At 35.1% G+C, this 27,363-nt stretch overlaps 1 protein-coding gene across 5 annotated transcripts in view; it reads left to right on the forward strand.

Moving 5' to 3' along the window:
- The window catches only part of LOC105265161 (protein FAM46C), a 92,331-nt gene extending 65,659 nt beyond the window's left edge, over window positions 1-26,672 (forward strand). For 4 of the 5 annotated variants that reach the window (XM_011302512.1, XM_011302511.1, XM_011302516.1 and 1 more), the window contains exon 2: window positions 19,562-26,672. In XM_011302512.1, the coding sequence (XP_011300814.1) occupies window positions 19,562-20,989 (1,428 nt within the window). In that variant the 3' untranslated portion in view covers window positions 20,990-26,672. Of the gene's footprint in view, window positions 1-18,857; window positions 18,989-19,561 lie in introns of those variants that run through there. The other variant, XM_011302515.1, reaches the window with a different exon arrangement.
- The last annotated feature ends 691 nt before the right edge of the window (window positions 26,673-27,363 follow it).

Genomic DNA, 27,363 nt, shown 5'->3' on the forward strand with positions numbered 1-27,363 from the left:
GTCAATGACAGTAATTTCTCCATTTTTCCAATGAAGAAAAACTTGGCTGGGTTACATAATTCATTCAGTAATGACAGAACCATTCAGAAAGTTGAATTACAACGATGACGATGACCTTGTCATGCACAATGTCTACGCATGACAGTCTGAAACGCCTGATAGATCACCCGCAGCGAGACAAACAATTACCTTAACAATTAATAGGCTATTTGATTGAGTGATAATTGGTTACGCGATACTGGTCATTGTCCTTTATTATTATCTGTCCGGCAACCTTCAAAATGACGAGGCAATTATTGCCATTCAAGGGAGTGAGTAGAAAAATAATGAATAATGTTGGTTTATCGTTTGAGTGTTTCTAAACTTAGGGGTCAGATAAAACTACTTCCGTTTTTATGATAAAACATAAACCATTGGTTTCACATGACCCTCGCACGTTCTGCCAACAGTTAATCTGCACTGATTACGGGCATGTGGATAATTTTCTGAAGTATGTACTTTTCAATATTTCACCATTTCCACCAGATGTTTTTAATCATTCCGTTATAAATATGAAATAATCGCTCCGAGAACAAAATTTCATTTGCATTACCATGAAAATGGCAGTCAGGCTTTCTTAATCAATGAAGACTAATACGCATTATGAAACAAATGACGTTAAATGACGAGGAAATTTTCTTCCTTAATTCGACAAGCTTCTCGAATGTACAGGAAGTCATTTATTTTTTTGGTAGAAATTCAAGTAAAAATGACGCAAATATTGCTAAAACACTGAAAAAAATTATGTCACTTTAGATTTCAATTTCAAATTTGAATTTCTTTCTTGCACTCTAACGGTGCAATGAAAATAATAACTGTGTTGAATTTCGCAGCCAAACGAAAGAATCCAAATGAAATTCCTGAACAGAGAAAAAAAGCTGCTAAATTAATTCATTAATTTCTGGCAAATGTGGAGTAAATGTTGACTAGAATTTCTGAATTGGCCAGAAAAATATGGCGTTTTTGGATTTTGTTATAATTTCATGGCTCACAAAGTTCTATGGGCGTAATAATTTTCCAGTGTTTTTCTAGTTTTATGAATTTTTTAAAAGTTTAACAAAAACACAAGAAAATTATTGTCCGATTATAAAATTCGAAGAATCATAAAATAATGATAAACTGTAAAAAGACTTTAATTTTTTGCATCAATCTCCAAAAATTGATAATTTTTTGCTAAAAGGTGGTAGAACATCCTTAACTTGGCAAAAGTAAATATTTTTTTGAGTTTGAAGAATAAGCCGGGAACAATTGAGAATAGCGCGAAGGTAAAATTGGAACATTGGAGAAAGACCGGGAAGTCTATGTACAGTAAGGCGGTACAATTGAATTGTACTTGTGTACATCTGTTGGGTGGAACAGGTAGAGAGTGTGGGTGAAGGCGACATGAGGGCAAAACGTGAAGTGCAGGATGCCGTGAATTTATCGATCAACGCCTGCGCGTTCCGCTGAGAAAACTAGGCTCTGACAAAGGACATTAACCCATGTCAACTCCAACTTGGAATTTTCTCTGTGCTTCGGTGCACACAGAAAAATATTTACGATCCAATTGAAAAAAAAACTAGCACTTTTCAAGCAAAAAACTCCCCCTCTATAATATCAGGATCATAGTGTTTTGAAAAAAAAGTACTCTTTGATGAGAGCATCCACAAAAATTATTACTTTGCCAATTAACTTTAATAACCATCCACGCATTTCGTGTGTTATTATATCTGTGTGAGTTGTGAAGAATTCCCGACAAATTCCAAGTCGAGCAGAAAAATCAGAAATTCAATTATCGAGTAATTATTTTTCGATTTGCAACTCACTGTTTTTGTTATGCGAAGGTGAACAAAAAGGGGTTTAGGTCGGAAAATAATGAAAAAAAACAGTTCATTATTAAGTTTGTTGAAGTTTATCAATAACATATGCCCCGCATGTCAAAAAGATGTTTATTGTAATGGAAGGAAAAAAATTATAAGTTGAACGCGATAAGGAATTCACGTTCGATGGAGACAAATTTGCTCAGGAAGTAGATAGTCATATTCAGAACTAAATGCATCCATCATGCGAGGAGGAAGAAATCGTGCAATTGTTTACGAAATAACAGAATCGTTATTTCAATCGGTTCATTTTTTTAAGACATTTAATCCGTGTGTCAATTTTCCTTATCCCGCAACTGTTCGCCATTATATCGTATCCTGTTATCACCGTTGATAAACATTTCGCAGAATTTCGGGGTATTTAGGTAACTCCCATATTCAGTGAATGCAATCACGATCAATTGTTTACATGCGTTATCTCAGAGCTAAACCAAAACTCAAATGCCACGGGTCTCTTACACTAGATATGGGCTAGAAAAAAAAATCGTCAACTTGGAAAGTTTAAAATGTTTAATGATTCAGTACACATTCCATTTGTTAACTTCACTAACGAGAAATGTTCAAAAATTTGTTATTGGAAAGGGACAAAAAATCTTATGTACTAACATAAAAATTGGTGAGTTTACAGATTTCTGAAAAAATCTTGAAAAATATAGGACAACTGAAAAATAACTAAACCATTTACCTTGGAAATGTGAATTGTTCATGCGAAAACAAAATGGACGCTACTGGGTTCCCGAAATGGCACCAGTTGATTCCCCATTGGTTAATGCAATCGCCATGTGGTCACACTCGAGGCGGGAAATTCAAATGCGGCGCGTAGCGCAATCAATGTATTACTATTCAAGAATGATTTACCGGTCAGTTAAACTTTCATCGGAATCGACCTCACCGCAATAACGAGCCAAGGTATTGACCCCATTACGCGTAAAAATCGGGATGTATTAATCGAGGTTTTAGAAATCAAAACGGCATTACCTTCGAACGTGTGACCAAGTTAACTTTGGGGACACGATGATTCCCAGAATTGCAATAAAACACTAAATGCCTGATAAAACACCTAAACATGCATTAGCGTAATTTTCATTGCAAAATCAATGTCTTCTGAGTTTATAAACGTACTGTTTATTCTTGGGAAAGTCGACCTCGTGCACATGGTCCTTCGTTTATTCGAACGTTGAGCTCTAATCGTTTGGTATTTGTTTTGTCCATCAGGGGGGAATTTTCACTAAAAAAACCATTTTTATTTTCATCAGTGGACATTGCATTTTAAAATTACTCAACTTCTCTAAAATTTAGTGGAAAATGTTTTAATTTCTCCATTCAAAGAATGTTACATTACAACTAATTGAGTAATTCAATTATTTCTCCTACTTGTTTTCTAACAATTGAAAATAAGATTGGGGAGTTTTTTTTTTATTGGGAGAATTTTATGGTCTTGTGAGGATTTAGTTAGCAGAAATAATTTTCGTTCACATGTGTTTAACTTCTATCGAATTATTCAATTATTTTCGTCGCCTCGTACGTATGACCTAGATAAATGATTCATTACATCGGGGAAGATGAGAAGTAGTGACCTTGATCTCTAGTTGAGGTGAATTCAGTCATTTGAAATCCAAATGAGTGCATTGTTTTTTTTATCGAGAAAGTGTTTTTGGAGAGTACTTTTTACTTGCACAAAAAAAATTGTCTTTATTTTGTCTTTTTTTTTCATTGCAATAATGAATTTCGTTTTTAATATTAACGGTTTTTTAATTGATGGTAAAAAAACAATTCTATTTTGTTTCTTTGAGAAATGAATTTGATGTCACCGGGAAGTAATTGTCTCGATATTCAGGACGAGTTCATAATGACTTGAATTATTGCACCTAAAAATTTTCAGGATAGAAGTTTCCTGACGTGAATGAAAAGGTTTTTTTTGTCATCCAGTATGAACAATGAAACATCTGTTTAACTTGTCGACGTTGTGTTGATTGAATTTGATCAGTAATTAATGCTCATTGGATTAAAATTGGAGGAAGCTGTTTATTAACGTTGAAACATTGTGGCACAGATATTTCCAAGCGCTTCCCAACCACTTCCTGTTTATCAATCACTCCTCATCCAGTCGTAATGCATTATTTGAGGATTAACTGTGCAAGTAGGTGAAGCAGCTGTTCATAATTCTCGCAATGCCATTTATTTGCGCAGGAAATTGTTGGCAAGAGTTGAAAAAATATTGACGCGATTTATGTGGGTAAACTCATCCTACGGTTCGTAATTTGATCGAAAAAAAAACATTATCAGATAAATAAATAGCGGTTGCTTTATTTTTTATTTTTATTTTTATCGGGCTCCTGATGCAGCCACAAATGTAGTAATTAGGCCAAATTAGCAATGCAAAGAGTACGGGCGATACATAAATAATGTCAAAACATCCGACAAATCTGAAAAACATTTTTCCAATCTAACCGGATGTGTCCTGATATCTTTTATCAGCTGTCTCCATTATTTTTAATTCATTCCAAATAGAAAAAAAAATTACTGTCAAGCATTAATGCAGTCACATGCATAGAGCGGTCCTTTAATTTTTTCTTACCTCAGTAATAAATCAATCTTAAGAATCCATACCAATTATGGATCAAACTGAAATTGAAATTAAAACAATTTAAAAAAGACGCTGATATCTCATCTATGTATCCACAAGTTAATTATTCAAGGACTAAAATAGAGAACATTTATTAATTAATGCAAATATACAGCATAGAAAATCAATAAATTAACAACTCACCCAATCTAGCTCCAATAATAGAATCATAAATAACAAAATAAGGATAAATTTCATAAAGTGATGAGATGAGATGAATTGCATAAATCTTTCAATCGTATGCAAATGTTCGAACCGACGAGTCAATCGCATATTTTTCATTGATAATGAAAACCTTTCAAACGCTTAGACGGAGACAACTTAATTATTATAGTTAGATGAAGAGTTTTGTCGGTGAATGACAAGATTATGTTGATAAAAATGTAAAGAAAAGGATCAATGGATTGGATAGAGAGGAGTAAAGGGTGACATCAATTTGTAGGATTTCTACGATTTTCAGTGGGGATTAGAGTGAGCTGATGGTGTGTAACTGTTGGGACCTCGAATGTCCGTCTATGGAAGTAACGCATAATTAATGGGCTGAAGTACCCAAATACGGGGCGTTGGTGGCTTCGCCCTGGGAAAAAACACAGGCAGAATTATAAAATGTACATCTCTCGGTGTTTCTTGTGGCCAATTAGACGTTGTCGTGTCAAGATGGTAAAAAAGGGTAACTGAGAGAGAAAAACCGTGAGAGTACTGGTGAAATAATTGTGTGAGCCACTGCACAGTTTGCCGTTTTTCCTGACATTTCATTTATTTACTTTTTTTTAATTACTCTATCTTCATTCCTAATGTCGTTTTCATACCTTTTAAATCCCGCGGTATCAAGTGATTAAAAGAAATCGTTAAAAATCGTTTCAATCGGCCAGTATCTGAGAGTTCAATAAAACTCTCATTTGAAAAAATTGAAAACTTTAATGATTTTCACCTAAATGATGAGAAAATCAATTAAATTTTTTTGGTTCTATTTTTATTAAATTATTCCGAGAAAAACAGAAATTTAGGTCAGTTGATTCGATTCGATTTTGAGGTTCCCGTAGTTTGTCACAATTTTCATTATAATCTGTTTCGTGCAACTAATTACCACCTGCAAAAAAGGTAATTGTAAAAATTTCACTATCTCCCTTGGTTTCAGAGCTATCGGTAACTTTGGTATTGAATTCAATCGAGTTTTGAAATTCTCGTCTCACTTCTACGAAAACCTCATAAATTTCCTTGGCTCCAATCTAAAACGTCAATTTACATAACAAATTTTCCAAAATCCGAGTCAACGTCACTCTTCTGAAACTTACTGTCATATTTTCCCTTGAATTCCCAAAAAAATTCTAGCATTTCGTTCTGACTCTGAAAAATTCCAATTCTTTTTCTTTTTCCCCTCGAAACTTCATTTTTGCAGAGTTAGTCTCATCATGAAGTTCTGTCTGGGAAAATTCCTTTTTATGATTCAAAGTATGTGGCAACATCCCCAGGGAGTGAAGTTGTCTCGACCCACATTAGATCTAAATTGAAGCACTCAATTATTTTTCATTTTTTCTTTTTGTCAAATGCTCTTTTCTCGTTGGATTTTTCCCAACCGTAAGAATATCCTCTGAGAAATCACAGGGAAATTGAAAGGCGTTCTCCGTTATTTACTATTATTATTTTTTTTTTATTCTTTACTATTCTTGAGCGAAAACCTTGGAATGACGCGAAATAGTGTTTTATCGACCATTCTCGTGTAAAAATGGGGAAACATGAATGGATGTAAAAATAAGAGGAAAAAAACAAAAGGAAATAGTAACATAAAGATGATCCGACAATGAGATTTCCTGTAATGTGGCTTTTTAGTAGCGCATCAATTTATCCAGCATGACTTGGGTTTTGTAAATGTACTGAGTAGTTATTCTTATTGTCTCGTAAATATCTCTTATCGTTTCCGAATAAATGTCTGGGGAGAATCGCCGATTGGTCGAGGAATTGTTGCATACTCACCCCATGAACTTTATGGAAAAATAGAAAAAAAATCTATCCGATATTCACGCAAATTCGATGTAAATGGATTCTTTACATTTTCATATGCATTTTGTCTCTAGAAAAATTCCGAAAATCGGGGAAAAAGATGAAATCTAAGCCTCATGGCATACTTTTTGGTTCAAATCATGAAGAAATATGGAAAATGGTTACAAATATTGACGTATGACTGACTACTGTGATATTGCTCGAATTTTGATCGTGCAGCACCGTATTTAGCGAGGTGCTCTGCCATCACTGTTTCATCGTCATCTACCTTGCCGACATTGCTCAGCTGTATGAACAACGTTGTTGATATTTTACTATCGTAATGGCAGCCACTTTTTTTCATATCTCTTTAAAAATTAACCATCAATTTCTCGCCAATTGTATCCCAGGGAAAAAATGTCCCACACATTCAAAACGTGTTAAAACTCGCTCAATTTAATTATTTTTTAATTTAATTATTTTTTTCGTTGTCTATTTTTTCAGGGGCTCTAATTTTCCTATGGTCTATCAAATTGGGTGGGTTTTAACACGTTTTGGGTGTGTGGGCTATTTTTTCCGGGGATATTTTTTCCGCCTACCGTATCGGATACCTTGATTTTTCTCGCCGGTCAAATATTCCCCATATTGTCAAGTATATGAGTGGATTTTTTTAAATGATTTTGAGTGCGTATCCTAGTGCCCTTTCCAATCAAAGCTAACGCGGACTCGTTTTCCTACAAGACTCTGTGTTACAGACAGGTGTTTTCACCAATTATTATCTCCCTAAAATGGTTCATACTCTCAGCTATTATATAAAAAAAATGCATTAAATATTGTCGGTATCGGTTAAACATTCCCAATGTCTCGACAGTTGTATTATATATGGAGATAATTGTTCATATTTTTCTTGAAGAATCATATTTTCCTGAATTTTCACAAGGAAAAAGAATAATTGATATGAATATTCAGAAATGGAATTATGCAGGAGATACCGAGTCGTTTCCCGCATTCATTAACCCAACAATGCTCATATTATTCCAACAAATTCTCATATTCTTTTTTTACGTGAGAAACATCGATAATCGTTAAAAGTAGTTCTGAAATGTGATCTTTTTTATGTACTTACTGAGAAAGAAGATTCAGTATTGACCGGAAGAGTTGTTTAATTCCACAATTTTATAGTAATGAACATTAATTACCATGAAGTAATTTTAATTTTTAAATATAATAAATTAATTTTCTTAAAACACGAGATAAAGCTTTGATTTACGCAAATGTAAAATTATTTCTTGGTGAAGAAAATCTGGGAAATATTGATGTCCATGTAAAATCATTCGAAATAATTTGAAATAAATTTGAAATACCACAATACCCGTTTTTCGAAACAACAAAAGTTGCCCTGAAATAAAAAAACTCTCGCCACAGAAGATATCTTTTGACACCATGAAATCTAATTGGCAAAACTTTTTTTTCCATGTAATTGCGTAATTGAATAGAAACGATTATCCAAGGGATACGCACGGTCGAGCACGTGAGTATGTTTCTCGGTTCGTTGGTTTTCCCTATGGTACATGTGTTTCCTCCATAGATGAGTAAAAACAATTAAAATTGTACAAAAATCTGCTAAAACGCGAAACAAAAGGGGATGAACAAAGGTGAAAATACCGGAGAAAAATAAGAATATAAAAATGCGGAAATAATTTTTTCCCCTCGCAAATTGTTGATTATCCAAAGACAAAGGATGTACCTGTCAATGTACTGACATATTAATGAGCCACAGCAAAATAACAGGTTACTTATATATTATATATTATATATTATACGGGTGCGCATGTAGACCCGTATATTTGTATTTGTAATGTTTTCATTCATGTTCGACACTATAGAGAAGGCTTTCATAAAAATGCGACGACGACGATGACGCAGTATGGAGACACAGAAAAGGGGGTCGTTTCAAATGCTAGGGATTCAATCGTTTGTCTTCATTTAAACTCATTCTTCTTTGTTATTTTTCACTTCAATACATTCTTTTATCGATATAAATATCAAGTCAGGAATTTTTTGAGATTCTTCTTCACTAATTGATTGAACAATAGAATTTATCCCTGCGGAAAAAGGATGAGATCACTGAGGAGATGATTTCTGTATCAATTACAATTTTCACAGTTTCTTTTAATAATGAGAAATTATGAAATCCTCAATAATAAAATTATTGAAAAAAAAATGTCTTTAAAAATAAAAATTGTATATTAGTCATTGTTTTATAACATTGCTTTTTAATAAAATTTGGAGTACAAATAAATTTATTGGAAATTCGCCAAACACCGTCGATAATTTATGGATCATCAATTGCTCAAAAAATCGTCTCTATATTCAATAATACCAATAATAACTTATGTGACGTACAATCTAACCAATAGAATTTTCCTCAGGAATAAACCAATCGATTTCCAATTTCAAATAACCATTCCATAAGAAAGTCAGCAATTCAATTTATTCCGGAGACAATTACCCATTTCTCAATCCAAGAACCTGATTTTTCGAAATACCATTACTTATATCACAATTATCATAAATTTATTCGACGAATTACTGACTCCGGGCATTTATCAAACTTTAAGACAAATTTAATATTCTCGCAGCAAGTGAAAAAGTCATTTATCCGTCCAATCCCCGTTCATTAATTTTTATTACCCCAGATTTTTTATAATCAAGCGATTTATACTGAGAGTAAGAAATTCGTGTCGGAGTTACGAAGGGAATATAAAAATTTCGCACTATAGAGAGGGGGAATTGAGTTTTTTCATGAATAAGTGAACGAATGTGGGGGTTTGCGTTAGAAATTTAATGTTGGGGTTGAAGTTTGGGGGATGAGAGGGCGGAGGAAAATCGATGGCGATGAATCGATCTCTAGACTGAGTTAGACTGAGCTGGTCAATTTGAGTAAATGATCTTTGTGATGAGACATTTGTTACAACTTTGAATTGCGATTACATCATCTCGAAAGGAGCAAGTAGTACAATATCCCACGATGGTCGGACTCAATTAAACTTGAGTGGAAAAAACTTGACTTGACGTGTCTCTCGTGACAATTATCTCAACTTTGTCAAACAACAACCCCAGATTATTTCTAATCCCAGGTGGACTTGTGCAATATCCAGCGATATATTATTCATAGATAACGCGGAATACATTATAACTCGTTCTAAAACGACTTTCCCCCGCGTGTGATCTCGCGGACGGCAACAAATCAACGGGTTTAATCATTCGGGGGGAATTTATTTTTTCACACTCACTGAGTCAATCGATCTTTTGCCCAAGCTCTAACCTATACTTGGACCAGTGATTATGTAAACTACCGCTGATTACAGGCAATTCGCCATCAGTTAAGGGTTTCGACATGAAGAGAGTTAAATTTCAGCGCAAGACGGCGAATTACACCTTCGTTTTCCCATACAGTACAATATTTTTTACTTTTTCTGGAAAAATGTCACAGTAATTCTCTCCAATTTCCCCATTTTTTCTCCATTTAATCTTCATAATTTAAACGCATGATTTGATTGAATAATTATTAAGCTCAATCGGAAGAATTTTTTCTCAATTTTTCGTGGAATCCGTCCATTTTATCTTTGCGTTCTTCAACAAAAATAAAGAAGTTGTTTTATTATATGAAAATTTTCATTTTTCCGTACTATTTAATATTTCTCGACGTAATTCTCTTCAATTTCACATCTTTTCCCAATTGAATGCTTCTTTAAATAAAATTATTATTTCATTGGATAATAATTAAATGTTATTGAGAGAAATTTTTATCCATTATTTTGCTAGAATCCGGCAATTTTCATTTTAAATAACTCGGAAATAATAGTGAAACAAGAAAATTATAAATCAATATTCATAGGTTATTTTTGAGCTGATAATTTAATCTCCATTAATAATTGTCGAAGAATTCGTAGAACACTTTCCATAAGTGATAAGTACATGAAATGGGGGCGGGTAAAGATGGATTCATTGATTTGTCACAATGGGGGAACTCCACAGGGTATAGGGCAGTACCGAGAAGCCAATAAATGCCATTTTCCTAGATCTAATACTCAACCGTGAAGTTGAATGGGAATTTATTTCTATTATTACATCTACATATATCTAAAAATTGAGAATAAAAGTAACGGAAATTCTCGTCATGCACTCTTCGTGTCCTGAAACATGGGTATTGATTTATTAATGATGCCATTGACGTTTCAACGGATTTTTTAAATCCCTTCAACTAATTGTCAACTGGGGAAGCCCTTCGGAATGCATTCGTCACTGCGAAAAGCCCCAGAGAGAAATCCACGTGCACTAAATTCCCTCCAACTGCAATTATTTCACTTTGGAAAGAAAAAACTACAATCTTTGACATAAAGTAAAATATAACCATGAATGAATTTTCCTCAATCGATAAATTCAATTACAATTGACATATTTTCACATAAAATCATGTTTTTAAGTTTAATATGTGTTGGAAAAATGTCTTTGAAGTGAATACACCACAGAATTGCAAAAGATCGGGCTAAATTTACCAGCGAATTTTTCACATAAAAAACCACGTAGAAAATCACAAATGCAAAGCGCATGACAGGCATGCAAGCCATCATTAGAGCCATACGTCCTTACGATTTTATAAGGTAGTGATTGACATATTGGCTCATTACATCTAAATAATATGTAACGAGGAGTGACAGCTGATTGAATTGAAAAAAAAGCATCGATCGTTTTATTTCTTCAGGTGAGGAACGAATTTCCTCACCTGGAGGAAATAATTGGAGCAGTAAGGCGGCAGGAAAATTCGCTTACCTCTGAAATAGTCGTGTCTGTTAATTGCACCATGGACGCGTCATTGACTCTCACCGTGTCACGAGATCTGGGCTAATGTCCATGAAACAAGACATTTCGCCAAGTCGTTATCGCGCACGTGAACGAGTGTCTATGAGCCAGTCGTAAATGAAAACAGGAGAAAAAAAATTATCAAGGAATGAACTGTCGCAACACTAATTTAGTGTTAATTTCTTTAGCATGATAATTGCAGCTAATGTACGGTGTGAACCTCCCCATTTATTCGACTGATTGCTAAATTAGATAATTGGAAAATAGAGGATTAGATTAGGGGACACTTTATAGCGAGCTTTCTTGAAACATACTCTAAGGTAATTGCAATTTGAAATTACTTGAACTTATTAAAATTCTTGTAAAACTAATAAGAATGAGGAAAATGCCGTGAAAAATTCACCCACTCATTAGTTTAACTATTCGACTATATCATTTGTTGTGCTTAACTTGAAAATGTTCTTGAAATAAATGCATTTTCAATGTGTAATGTCAATTACGATTTTGATTTAAGAAACTGTCACATAATATGGAGATGAAGAGTTTTTATTTAAATTGGTATAATAACAATTACCACTTTTGAATTCTTGGATAACAGGATGACTGTCTAAAATCATATGCGCCTTGTTGAAAACCATTTGATTGTTATCAAATTCAATGTCAAATTGATAATTTCAGAAAAATCATTTATCTAATTGTTGAACGACGCAATGATTGATTTATTTAATCAAAAACATCGTTTAAATATATCTCTTATTTAGAGAATACTCTCAACATATTTAATATATATATTTAAACATATGAAAATATTAAAAATTAAGAATAGAACAGTTTTTAATGGGTGTCCGTTTGGCATATCCAATAAAAACTCACTCATTGCCCGATAAATGTGGAATTAACGGCTTATTTGTGGAAGCAAGAAGTCTCTTCTCTGTGTGGAAAAAGAGATTTTTCCGTTACCCCTTACTCTAAATTTGTTCGAAATTGATTAATTGCGACCTAGTTAGTAGCCACAGGCATATCGTGTTTACAAGAAGATTTGCTCATTAAAAAGAATGAAAGAAGGAAAAACTACAAGACCAATTGAGTGGGCCCGTCCGTGTCTGAAACGAGACGCTCGTATCACAAACTTGAGCGCTGCACGTACTGTAAAGAATGTCATTAAAGCGTGTATGGATTATACAGAGGCACGTGCCTGTATGTAACATCCCCCTGGCTTGGTCATTTCCTCCACTGATTGAGCTACCGAAATAAAAATATTCACATTTTTCACGTTCCTCTGGAAAGGAACGAATTTTTATACTAATGCGTAAATTGGATATTTTCCGCACACGCACGTGGGTCTGATCTCATTTTGTGAAGTGGTTCGAGCTCAAGGTCGTCTCTAACGTGATGTTCGAGTAAAGGATTTTGACACGCGACATGCGGAAAATTGACACTTTCTGCCCTCTTCCGTACTCCCGTACGGTAATGATTACTCTCAAATTTTGCAGTGGATTCGTTAAAGTAAAGAGACAATTGTTTATCTGATGGATGCAAGAAGAGCACGTGACTGAATTGCGTTTCGACGAGAGTAATGTGAAGCCCACAACGGGTCACCTCTCTCAAGGTCGAACAACATTTCCTCTACATTTTCATGTTATGTGCCTTTGGAGGTTTCCCTCTTCTTATTAACTCCCTCGTCTCCCTCTATTCATTTTTCCCGAACTCATCCTCTCATTTTTCTCTTTTCCTTTGCCCTTTTATCTTTCAACGAGTCGACGCCTCGAATTTCTTCTTTTCAATTCCCCGGCTTTGACCTCATCTCACATTGTAGAATTGACGGAAACAACTTTGCTGGAAAAATGAAACGACATGACGACGCAAATTGTCGGATAATTATCCCGGTGAGACTGGTACTTATAAAAAAAATTACAGGGAAAATTTAAAGAGAGAAATTTTCAACAACAAATCAGTTTTTGTTTTTGGAGATTGGCAGGTCCACATGGAAAATGGAAAATTAAATCAAGTATAAAGTATACTTGATTGAAGTACATATATTTTTTTAGTGGACAGCTTCATTAGTGGTGGAAGGATGTTATGCAGATTACATTAATGAAGCGGACGATGTGGCGCCGAGAATTTCACGAATGGAAGCCGGCAGTTGGCAACTAGCGATTTTCCCCTGACGTCCAGAATCCAACGTCGGGTGACGGCATCCATTTTCCATCCTCGGCAACTTTATCTCCTAACGGCAGTGTTCAACGGTTTTTTCCCACCTCGGGACCCTCACCGGGAATTTGCTCATGTCCAGGCGCAACAGCTGACTGCCATGACGCTTCGTTTTGTTGTAATTATTTCAGAAATTGTCGAATGCCCTCATCAGTGAAAATATTTGATTCGTCATTTCGTTGATTCTTAGAGGACAAGTGACTTTTCCGTAGAACAGATGATGATGAAAGCTTTAGAAACTGAAAAGTTTCGGGAATTAAAGAAAACGTTGGGGTCCAGCGGCCTGACCTACGAATTTTGGGAGAGGAGAGGAAGGGATTTCTTCCAAAATTTAATTTTTTAATCAGCAATCAGACGAGATTTCGAGTGAATTTGCCCTCTAAATCATATTAAAATCGTAAACATTGTTAAAAATGTAAAAATGAGAGAAAGAATTGGTCACTCTCGGCCCTGGCATCTGATCTAGAATTTTTTGCGGTGGAAAATGACTTTTTTTTCAAAATCAAGTTTTTCTGTCAACCAAGCGTTGATTTCGCATATATTCGTCTGGTAGATCACATTAAAACTCTCAAAACGACCAAAAACGAAAATATGAGACAATGATAATTCTGAAAAATTCACTTAGCTAAATTCATTACTGGCGAAATGATTCCATCCCCAAGAAAAATATGATTTCGCTTACAAAATATGACCTAGTTGTTTCTCCTCCATTGCGATGCCGTCATTAGACATGCTTTTTGTGCCTATGTGTCATAGATGAGCATAGCCTCTTTCCTCTTTCCTCTTTCTCTTCTTGCACGTCTCTTACATCACATTTCACATTTTTCATCTCCTCTGAACGTACCCATAAATAAGTTGATATGTCTGACTCTTTTTATTCCCCACAAAAACAAAAATTCTCACTAAAATTATCATTATATCAGATTAAATTTACAATTCGTTGCGTATAAATTCCACAGACACACTCCAATTGTAATAAAAGGTGTAATTTCATAAAATAACAACTTAGTAATAATTCTTCTCGTCATTTCAACCAGAGGATTAAAATTTTTTATTTAATACGATAGACACAAATAAAAGGTAAAAAGAACATAATAGATGCACATTGCGTGTTGAACCGTGGGATGAGGTCAACGAGACCGTTCCATTTTTGTTCTCAATAGCGTTTTCATTACTTCCCTTTTCTTTCAAATTTCGCCGCTTTTTCTGACTTTCCACTAGGGGCCAAACTGGTGTTTCTCTCTTTAGTACATTCATTTACCTTTCACTCCGATTCCACGTGCAGATGTTTCTCTTGTTATTCCTCAATGCATGACGCACCGTAATTGCATTTTTTCACTCTGAAAGCACTTCGTGTTTAATGAAAAAAAAAAAAATAAATAAATAAGAAGAAAAATAGCGGTGAATGACCCAAGTACACATGACGCGTGTGCCATCTTTTTTTTGCTGTTTGGGTTACCTGGGACGTCGACGAAAGCAAGTTTTTCCGGTTTGTGAAACGACAGAAACCGCATCACGTTTTCACTCTTCGGTGTCGAGAAGCTTCCGGAAATTTCTTCCTCCCAAAGAAAAACAATTTTTATTTTCACGGACCGGTATTATAACTAACACTTCTTAAAACTCGTACGAGAAAACAAAACGCTAAGTTAGCAATACAATCCTGAGTATCAGAAGAAACTTTCCTGATTCCTAAAAATATTTCTATTACTTTTTAAGAATACATATTTTTTAAATTACTAATCAACCCTTCATTCTTATTGTTCTGTCCCTGGACGTTGACGGGTTATAAAAGTTATTTCGAACGAATTACTTTTGGTACTCTGTTCCTCCATTTCGGATAAATGAAAATATATTGCAATTGCACACATGCTTCCCATTCGTCATGAATAACGAATAATCAAAAACCTGCAAAAACAGACGCGCAATATGCGATAATTAGAACAAATGGAGATCCTCATCTTTCGGAAATGCAAACACAATCATCGTTCGTTCCGAACCTCTCTAACATTCTAAACAATTCTAAACCACGCCCACAAAAATAACTAATTCGAAAAAATAACTATTACAAACCTAAATAAAAAATATTATTATATTATAAATAAATCATTATTACAAACACTATATAATCAAGTCGATTAATTAAATTACAATTCTATTCAATCAAGATTAAAATTATTAAATTTAAAGAAATTAGAATAACTCCAGTAATTTCCTTCTTAAGTCAGCTTGAAAATTATCATTTCGTTAATAATTCAGCAAAATAATCACATTTTTTAATTAAAAAATGACCAGAAAATGTAGGGGGCTGGGGTAATGTAACACCCAATAAAACAGATTCCATTCACAATTTTCAAAATTATGATATATTTTTAATCTATTCTCTTTTTGTAGCAATTAGTCGATTGATAGATTGTCATTCAAGTGAGATTTTCGAAAAATACCTAAAACAATGTGAATAATTCTGAAAAAACTTGGTTTGTAATAATGTACATTCCTGAATAGGCTCAAAATTTGCATTAGCTGTCCTTCAAGAATGTTTTTGACTTATATTCATTACGTCCGTGGACATTAAAAAAATATATATTTTAAAAACGAAACCATCAATTAATAATTTAATTTAATGTGATGATAATTAAATGATTTTCAACAATACGCTGATGATTTGAGACAGTCATCCTATGTTGAAAGAAAAACATTCAACAATCTTAATTGTTACTGTACCAATTTAGATAAAAACTTGTCATATTTCCCTAACTTTCCAATCTGTTTTCTCTGAAAAATAGGAGATTAATTTTGTCACAGAATAAAGTAGGACTAAAGCTCTGGATATAAGACCGTTTACAGGCGTCTTTCACCTGAGAATGCATAACAAGTGTCTGACTCTAAGACCCAAGTGGATGTCTCCTAAATAATTCAACCTCCGATGTTTCATTGATTATTTAAACATCCTCTTCATTTCCCCCCGTCGCCACCTGATACTGCACTTATCTATAGCCTACAAGGCAGCTTATATCCTCCATAAACTCCACAGTACGACATATTGTGCCATCAATCTTGCATCTAAACCAACGAAAATGGGTCATTTGAAAAAAAAATCACATCGAACGGAAAAAAATCCGTGCCACATCGGTAATTACTTCTTCTCCACCATTTTGTCTTTATTTTTTCCTGTTTTTAATTCATGTAAACATCACATTACTCACAATCGATGTGACCTTGTGTGCACTAGACAATTGACCTTGGATAATCGGATAAAAGAACCTCTCAATTGATTTTCCGTATTCTTTGACTGATGAAAAATTCATCAGTAAAAGAAGACGAACTTTTCCTCGTATGTATCGCACGGTCATAATTACCACAGGTAAATTTCTCGATTGCCGTCATGTGGACAGTCCCACAGCGTCTTCATGTCTTCAACACAAACTTTTTTTCTTGGAGTTGAATTCTTGCTAATTGTCACGCTACATCTTCAATCCATTGTTATGACAGATGTATTTATAAAGCAAAAATAAAGCAATAACAATGGGATGAAAAAGGAAAAACCCATAGAGTTGTGGACACAGAATTATGAATATTTATGCTCGCATCGCGTGATGATTCCACCGGTGTATTTTTGTAATGTCGTAATATTACAAATGAGGATAGCCACCGGATTGTACTTGTTGTACAGACACTTGCCACAACGAAACAATAAATTCAGTTTGAGTGGTTGGAGTTCAGTCTCGCATGGCGATGGGGCACGCAACAAAGATGAAATGTTTCAGTGAGATGTCGGTCGCACAGGCGCCTCTCCATCGTTACCATGGGATGACACCTACTTCCAGTTGACTTATTTCACCTAGAATAAATCACACGGTGATAACCATGGAGTGGCTTTATGCTAAATACCGCCTCTAGGTCGTAAACAAAAATTACTGTCTCCATCACTTTTATAAGACTATTTTCTCCATTTCATTCAGACTCGATACATTTTCGGAAAATTCCATTTTCATTCCGATTTCATTCACTTATTAACTGTTTAATTCATCTAAATTATCGATTAATAAGACTAACTACTGAAATATTGATCTAGTGGATAACTATTCCAGCAAAGATTTTTCTTCTACTTCTTCTTCAATCCTTTATCAGTGCAAATTTCTTAACAAAACTGCGAACATTCAAATATTTTTAAAACTTGCAAAATTTTTTCATCAATTGATCGCTTAATCAATTATTCTTTCATCATGAAAAAGAACTCGTTTTCTCGCCAGAAAAAACACATTATATATGCTTATCATTTGACGTTTCAGACCCACGTCAGTCGCAACCATACCCAATCGGTGTTCACTTTTTTTAAAGTTAACGAATAAACGTGCCAAATCATTCGGAATAATTTGAAATTTCATCAGTTTATTGTTGTAACTTGGGACCAACTACAAGCCAAAGTTTTGCTAAATCCGGTTTTTTTCAAATATTTAAAAAAAATATCCAAAGCATTCGATTTTTTTCTTGTTAAAGTGTTCGACCTGTTCTATAATTTTTCTATATTCCTCTATGAGTGTTGGTAATTTTGAATTGCCAAATCTCTCGCTACAAGTAACAAGTAACACGTAACGAATACAAGTGCTTGAGTAAAAAAAGGCCATCACACCACGACCTGAAATAACAACCCCGGAAGTGGCGACTGGTATGATTTAATGGCGACAGAGTGTCTCGATCGATACATCTCGTAACTAGTTTCCTCCCACAGTTGTTTCATCTCCCTCACGAGCCAGATGATAGAGAATTTCTCGCTGGTCATAAGTAAACGTAGGAAGGAAAGCTCTGGATGTGTAAAAATTTTCAATCCCCTGGCTAAAGTCGTCTGGTTTGATCGCCCACGCTGAAAACGTAACCCACCCTTTCCAGTCAGCCCCATTCATTCAACATCACCCACGCATTTGCCCTCTCCACCGAGACCATGACGTCATTGAATGCCGGAGTTGGCGCAGATCTGCCTCTTGGTAACATAGCTATGTACCAACATGTCGTATCTGGAAATAGATGCTGGAGGGTTGTATTGGTAGTTTGTACTATCATCATCCCCTTTGCCTTTATTTAATCGAGCTTCTGCGCTGTTCTCCGGTTTACCAGAACCATCCACAGCCTTCTGGCCTGCTCCCCTCCATTCCTTCCTCATAGCCTCATAGCCTCCATCCTTTTCTCTCTGACGTCCTTCATCGGAGTGACGGCAGTCCAGTGTTTGCCTCCAAGCCTTTCACTATCCTCAGTTCAGCATTGACTCCCGGAGTACTCGGAGTACTCGGTGCTCATTCAACTCTTGTGTTTTTATCAAGTTGTCGTTGGACAGGTCTTCCGGGGCTTATCAACACGTGATAAATATCCTGTCAAGTTGATACATCACTCGTAACACCGCAGATAAATAGTGGTATGTGTTGTTTCCTGGGTACGGGGGGATTAGAATGGAGTAACAGCTGGTTGCTCTTAAACTACTTGTTGGTCCTCTTATCTCCTGCCTCATATATATATATATATATATATCTATGTATATATTGTTCAAAGCTCTTATTATTTCATTGAACTTTTGTTACCCAATTGGAGATGGCGGAAATGAAAAGATATGCTGGATGATTGATCCGGGAGAATCGGCCGAAGCGCCACTCCTGGTGATTATCCTCCACCCGATGTCACGTTTTACCTGATATATATATATATATATATATATGTATTCGCGATTTAGATCAACGGAGTAACTCAAGAGTGAAAGTTATTTACACGTTTCGGTATTATTACGTCGGTAGTTGATTGCAAATCGTTGGGAGATTATTTCGCAGTGTATTTTCTTCCACTTGATTTTCCTCAATAGTATTTTTTCCCCCCATCTGTTATTAATGGGCTGCTTATTGAGAGTGCGGAGTGCCCGGAGTGTTGTGAATAAATGATGAGAGAACATGTGTTTGATGAATAATAATTTGATGAATATGGTTTTGTTATGTTGCAGTGTGGCTCCCTGGACATTGGCGAGGAACGCCTACAACGGGTGGCGATGATGGAGTCTCTGTGCCAGATTAATGCCACCAAGAGCATAAAGAACAGCACCAAGAATTGTATAAAAAATGACAATAACAACAATAATGCAACAAGTGGAATTGGCGGTGGTGGCGGTGGGGGTGGTGGTGGCGGTGGTGGTGGTGGTGTGAACAACAGCAGCAAGTGTCACAGGGATAGTTCTGATTGTCCGAGTGATCCACAACAGAGGTTGGCAGTTTTGAGTTTTGAACAGGTGCGAAGACTAAATGATGTTATGAATGAAGTCGTCAGTATTCATGGAAGAGGTAATTTTCCAACGCTCGAGGTGAGACTGAGGGACTTGGTAACTGTTGTAAGGAGTAAATTGGAAGAGGATCCGAGCAATGGTGGAGCTGGTATGAGGGTGCGTGACATTAGATTGAATGGCGGTGCTGCGTCCCATGTACTAGCAACAGAATCACAACCGTACAATGATCTTGATCTCATATTTGCCGTTGAATTGGGAAGTGGACGTAATTATGATAAAATCAAAGCTGCTGTACTTGGATCGCTCTTTGATCTTTTGCCGGAGGGTGTTAGCCGTAAACGCATAACAACGTGCAGTCTCAAGGAAGCCTATGTCAGTAAAATGGTGAAGGTCAACAATGATGGGGACAGATGGTCACTCATATCGTTGGGCAATTCACGAGGCCACAGAAATGTTGAACTCAAGTTTGTCGATACAATGAGACGACAGTTTGAATTCTCAGTTGATTCATTTCAAATAGTTCTTGACTCGTTACTACTCTTCTACGAGTGCAGCAAATTGTCGATTGGTGAAAATTTCTACCCAACAGTTGTTGGCGAATCTGTGTACGGTGATTTTCAAGAGGCACTCTATCATTTACACAAGAAATTGATATCGACGAGGCATCCTGAGGAGATAAGAGGTGGTGGATTGCTGAAATATTGCAATCTACTGGTTAAAATGTACAAACCATCCCAACCAGATTACATAAAGACACTCGAGAGATACATGTGCTCGAGATTCTTCATAGACTTTCCTGATATTAATCAGCAACAAGCCAAGCTTGAAAATTACCTGTGGAATCATTTTGTTGGACCAGAGGAGGAGGCGCTCAAGTACCAGTACCTGATGTTGTTGCACAGTGTTGTTGAGGAGTCGACGGTGTGTTTGATGGGTCACGAGAGACGACAGACACTTGCACTCATAGAGAGTCTTGCCTTTCAGGTATTGTGCCAGGAGCAACAACGACTCAATAGCCAGCAACCACCAGCTGGCCCACCAGCTACTTACGTTTATGCCAATGGTTATCCAAATGCTGGCTTCTACTATCCAGTCATACCAACAGCGTGCTACACATGCACCTGTACATCTTGGATGGCTTGCTCGTCGTGATGTGATACACTCGTCGTAACGACACCAACACTCTGTGCTGGAGACACTGCCAGTGCTTTCCTCAATGATAATCAGTCCAATTGCACTGGCGATTGTTCAGCAACACTAACATCAACAATACGATGCCGTCGACAAGTCAATGGCCTCAGTGACGATCTCAGTGACAGCCATCATCCTCTACATCACCATTATCATCATCATCATATACACCATTACCACCACTATTACCATAACAATTATCAGAATCATCAAGGCAACGTCGTCAACGACGATGACGGAGACAAAGACTACGACGACTGCCGTCGTTTACCGATACGCAGTTGACACCACTCACTCGCACGCCATTTTTCAACTTATCCATCGTACGAGCTCGACTGAATTTCCATTATTATCGTTCTTTCTTGCTCTTTTTGTTTTTCATTCGTTTGATTGTTCTTCTCTCGATCCTTCATTTTTCGTGAGAGATTCACAGAGAGGAGGAATTTCGTCAAGATGATGTTAATGTTCTGTGCCAGGACCATTGGCTCCGCCAAGCCTTCCCATTTGACGCGTGTGTCGTGTGCCCTCGGACTCTTTTTTTTTTCTTTTTCTTAATTCTCATCTACATCTTTTGCCTCTATTTCGGAGGAATCTACTCAATTTATGATGCTTTCGAGACGCCGGAATGCTTATTGGTTTTCGAGGAGGGATAACGTTTGGAAACTAGTGCTGTGCCTAATTATTGGGGAGATTCGGGAGTGTCCAACGTAGTGAAATAAAATGAAAGTAAGGACAATACAATTTATTAATATGTCGAGTAAGTGTGGGGATGTTCGGTCGATGTATATTATCAAAGCAATGAAATATCATGGACATCCATTAGGATAAAATCTTTATTTTTAAACAATGAAAATTAATGTGGAGAGATGAACACGTCATTCCGTGGAGCGGTCTTTATTAATCTGGTTTGCTCGACTGCTCATGCACCAAGCGGCATAAAATACAAGAAAATTCGTATGCCAAGAGACGTTTTAATGGTTGGACCAAGAGAAGATTTGCGCTGTTGTATTCAGAATTATATGAAAGATGAGGTCTTTTTCTTTTCGCGCTGTAAATTATAAGGAGACAAATTGAAGAATTGAAAAAATTATGAAAGAAGAAAAAAAATTAAAAAATACGGCATTTATGAGATAATAATGTTTTTTCCTAACTCAGTGAAGTAAATCTTTTTCGATGGCGAGGAATTGCTTTACATAATACATAAATAGAATGATAAATATATATATTAATGTGTGGCTGTGATCACATTTCATTTAGGGAATCTATGTTGTAAGACTAACTGAAGAATGATTTAAAAAAAAAAATGAAAAATCTAAAAAATTATTTCTGAGAAAAATATTAATCATTCACGTGCAGGGATATGCATAAAAAATCAAATCTATTTAGCGTGCTACTCCGACCATGTGATGAGTGATAAACAGACGTGATTCGCGTGCATCTGAATAGCAAACTCAAAAGAAGAAAAAAAATACAAAAGAATGAAAAGCCAACCAAGTCGAAAAAATAAGTTTTTTCTGAAAAGGCATGATATATATTCGCAAACTAATCATCTTCGCCTGAAGAAAAAGCTAAAGCTTTCGTCGGTGGCTGATGACAGCCAGCACAAGTGATAAAAAAAGAGTGCAAATGTCGGAACAGTACCGTTCAAATGAAACAAGGAATCTAGAGGGAAAAATAATTAATCGTAGCAAAAAAAAACATAATTAATGCATCGATGGTGCATGGAGGTGAAACAATAAATCCGGTGAGACGGCGTGCGTGTGTTAATCAAGCTTTCCTATAGAGACCTCCTAGTCTCCCGTAGAAACGCTTGCATAACTTTCTTTATTAGATACCGTAATTATTTAATACCGAGAACCAACCCATGCGAGCACGATACAAATGGATTGGTAAGAAAATAAGAAAGAAATAAGAACATGCCAAGTTTAATCCGATATCTCACAGAGAGAGGAGGGAAGAGGAAAATAGATGTGTGATATGGAGTTTAAAAAAAAAACACTTATGACCACAAAAACCACGGATAGTTGCATGTTAAAGAGTTACAGATACAGAGTAAGAAAAAGAAAAAATAATGGAATCACGATCTACTGGTTTCAGTTCGATGTCGGCTTGTGACCCCGTTTGTCGACTTTTATAGCAAATCTATTAATCGTAAAAATGGCGTACAGCCTCTCCCCTTCTCTCTATTTATTTTATCAGAGAAAACAACAACTCTTCACCTTCCTTGTTTATTTCTTTATTATCAACCTTTCCTCCCTCCCCAACTTCTCTTGTCACTTTTCCTTTCGCGTTCGATCGGTGAGCGAAAGTCAAATCCCAATCTAAAGCCAGCAAACTGGTTTTTCATGGTGTATGTACTAATGCTAAAGAGCAAGACGTGATTTTAAATAGTACGCGCCCATCGCCCCTTTGTACTTATGTGTATTATAGAGATAATGAAATTTATTTAAAAATCAAGGGTCAGAGAGGCTAGTTGTACATAGGTTGTGTAAATTCATCGTCATTTTAATGGTTAATTACCTTGATTTATTCTTTTATTCGGGGATCTGTCTAAAGCTGCGGTTCATTTTCAATAATTTTTCTTTTTTAATTGTGTTGAGAAATTGGCTAATCAATTAATGCACTTCGTCAGTGTATTGTTTTTCCGTCTAAGTTTCTAAGTTTCGCCTCTAACTTTAACCGAATGTTGAGAGTGAAAAGAGATGACACGGGGTAATCGAATTTATTTAGTTTATTTCTCTTGCTTGTTATGTTCCGTACATTCGGGGTAATGTGTAGAATTTCGTAATATCTTTAAATAATGTGCATGTATGTTTAGTTATTTGATTAATCAACTGTGGATGGAGATCAATTTGCTTTCCTATTTTTCATCAAAGATCATCAACGCGGCGAATCCTCAACCCTCCGATGCATGTTAGCGATTAAATTCACGTGCGTATGCATTAAATTGCTCCCGTACTCGTATTAATAACAAAATAATGTGAAAGCAAACGACTGCTGCTGGTTACAAAACGGATGATAAACTCCGTCGACCCTCAGGAAATCAAATCATGACGGTTAGTTAGTTTTTGTTTTTCAATTAAGTAATACGCAATTATTTATTCTGCGCGTACTGTCAACCATCGGCGGGGCGAATTGGCCAATCACGTTTTGCAAATTTTTTATTGAGGATTTGAAAAATCACTGACCCTCCCCTCACCTGCCACACGGGAAAATATTCCTGGATAAAATTACACCGACAGTTAATAATTACGCAGCTCGAAAGGAATTTTTATTTTGGAAAAAAAACGTCATTTTCACTATCATGTGCACGTGAAAGCAAATAAAAAAACCAATTTTGTTGGTAAGAATTAGAATATTGTAGTGTAATTTTTACCAGAAAATTGTACTTTCATTCTTTTGTAAAATTAAAATAAAATTAGTATTGCAATGTTTTTTATATAAATTATGATATTTTTGTGGAATTTTTACAAAAAAAAAAACGTTATTTTCTGAATATAGAAATTCCTTGAGAGTCAATGCGTTACACAATTACTAAACGTATTGGTAAATTTAACAATAACTTTTTTCTGTACATTTTCTTCTCAACTTCCACTTCTTATCGTAATAAAAAGCAAATTCCTTTCCAATCGCCTCTCGTTACACAAAGGACCGTACGTATTACGAGTAGTGCGCATGTCTATGCCGATATTAAATCATATCTGTATCGATGTATTTGTATACCGTACTATAAACAAAACAGAATTTAATCGGGAAAAATTGAAGTTAAGTAAAGATTGAATAACTGGAGAAATCACTCGTAATCACGCCGACAGAGTAATGCATATATTTTATGAAAATTAATAAAACGTTTAATAAAATGAGTGAAAAAAAAAATCGACACTAATGATTATCTATATATTATGTGTAATATCTTACGAATTATGATGTAATACATGGTAATTGATAGTACGACAGATGTTGATCATGCAAAATATGTGAAAAAAAAAGAAAAAAAAAGAATTCATTAAAGTACGTAAATGCAAAAAGATAAAGGCATGTACAAGACTATCGTTTAGTGATTAAGGAACTCTCTATTGAATGAAAAATTAAAGAAAAATTGTCATGTAGAATGACCAGTGAATTCCAGAAAAAAATCTCATCCGTTGAGAGAATACGATAATAGTACGAAAAAAAAAGAAGAAAAGTTAGATGAATAACTAACACATGAGTAGTCGATTAGATTTGTTTGTTCCGGTGGTTCCCTCTTGCCATACGAAACTTAGATGCCAAATACCAATTGTTAAGAACTAAAATACAAATTGACTGAGAGGTAACATTCAAGACTTGACAACACAGAAACCTGCTTATTTTCTTTGTTTGAAAGTTTGATGAATTTAGAAAAATTTATAAAATTTTGAAGGTTCGTTGCCTGCACGAGGGGGCCACGAGTGAGAACCTCGCGTTCCAATTAGGGCTACTAATTTTTACATAATTACATGTACATTTCTGGGCAACGCTCCGTCCGAAAGAAAAAATCAATAAATCAAAAGAATCAAAAATGCTTTGAATTACAGAGTGATAAACACAGGGAACATAGTGAGATTATTTAAAATGTATCGAGGGAGGAAAGACGTAAAACCGAGGCATAAATAAACGGCAGCGTCGCTCATTATCTGTAGTTCACGTGAGGCTCTCCTGTACTAATACTTAAGAAACAAATCATGTATTATTTTCAATTGTCAATATATTTTCTCATTTTTTAATTCAACGTGAGACTGCAATTATTCTGTTTTCTTATGTAGACTATTCTTTCAAGTGTAATTAATAGAGAGTAATGTGTAAAGAATTGAAAACATAAGAATTTCTGTCTCTGTTTATTTTTCGTTCTTTTTTTATTAATCGGTCGTTCTTCTTTTTTGTTTTTTTCTTTTTATTTGGTTTGAAAATGTTACAATGGCACTAGAACTCGATGTCGCACGCGAATTTATGAACTAATAATTCAACGAATGAGAGGGAGAGGGGGTGAAGGCGAGCGGGAACGAGAAAATGAAAATACTTGACATGTACACAACAGGGATACACGTTTTTAACACAAATGCAGACACAAATGAAAATAAACACGTGGGAAAAAAATGAAACAATAAGAATAAATAACACCGCTGCAGTGGAAGTAGTCACACGGACGTGAGAAATACTGAAAACAAAAAAAAACTGAAAAAGAAAAAAAAATGAAATATTAAAAATTGTAAAACGATAATTGTTTCATTAACAACTGATGGTTTTAATTGTAATATTAATTATTATTTGTAATATTAATATTAAATCATAACCCGTTTGTACATTAAGATGATAAAGAACATTTTTAAATGAATAAATAAACGTGGATAAATTATCTGCGTATGTACGAGAGAGAGAGAGTGTGCGAACGGAACAAGAGAGTTGAGCATGCACGAGGAAGAGACCTGTCTATTTTGAAAGTTTAATAATAAGAGGAATGGTAATTGAATGCATCTAATGGGCGTTGATCTGGTTAATTTTTTTTATTCCTCGATGACTTGCCCATTAATATATATTCCAAAATGTATAAACAAACAACAAATCATGTTATAAGAAATATGCGTAAAATAAAAATAATGTACACCCCAGATTTCGAACCTTCTAATTACTCGATTTATTTTATTTTCCGCACCTTTCCTTTCCTTTCAGATATCAGTGCAGTTAAAATTACATCAACTTTTCATTTTTATTAATGGTAAACGATAAAATAACGAAATAATGTTCCATTTTTTGATTGATAATGCAGATGCAGCATAGGTTTCTTGAATTAAATTCATTAACTATTTGATAATATATATAATTATGGTGATTTGAGTTGAGTGACACAATAATTTAAATTCGAAATTAAAGAATTCATACAGAAAAATTGACGATTAAGATTTTTATTGGTGTTTTTATTATTTATTATTTATTCTTTTTGATTGTTCATTAAAAAAAAAGAGTAGAGAGTGGAAGTTTCTTTTGATAGTAACAATAGAATAGAAATAAAGAAAAATCCCTGCTTTGCACGATGTTTCTTTATACGCCCACAGAGGATTCATTAATCAAGGCTTTAGGGATTCCTTAATCGAGCAATTAAGCAAAGATAGAAAGGCAAAGTTTATTCGTCATTTCCGTCTCAAACCAACAAAATGGAAAAATCACCCTGCTCTCCAGCAGCTTATGCCGAGGAAATAGTATATTATCGAGAATTTCATGTGTCTAATACAACGTGAATTGATCCTGAAGCCGGCGATATCTATTTAAGGACCATCTCCTTAAAAAATGGAATAAATTTCGTCATTGCCATCCTTAAG

The sequence above is a fragment of the Fopius arisanus genome, unplaced genomic scaffold, assembly GCF_000806365.1.
Source record: "Fopius arisanus strain USDA-PBARC FA_bdor unplaced genomic scaffold, ASM80636v1 scaffold00028, whole genome shotgun sequence".
In the NCBI taxonomy this organism is placed as follows: Eukaryota; Metazoa; Arthropoda; class Insecta; order Hymenoptera; family Braconidae; genus Fopius; species Fopius arisanus.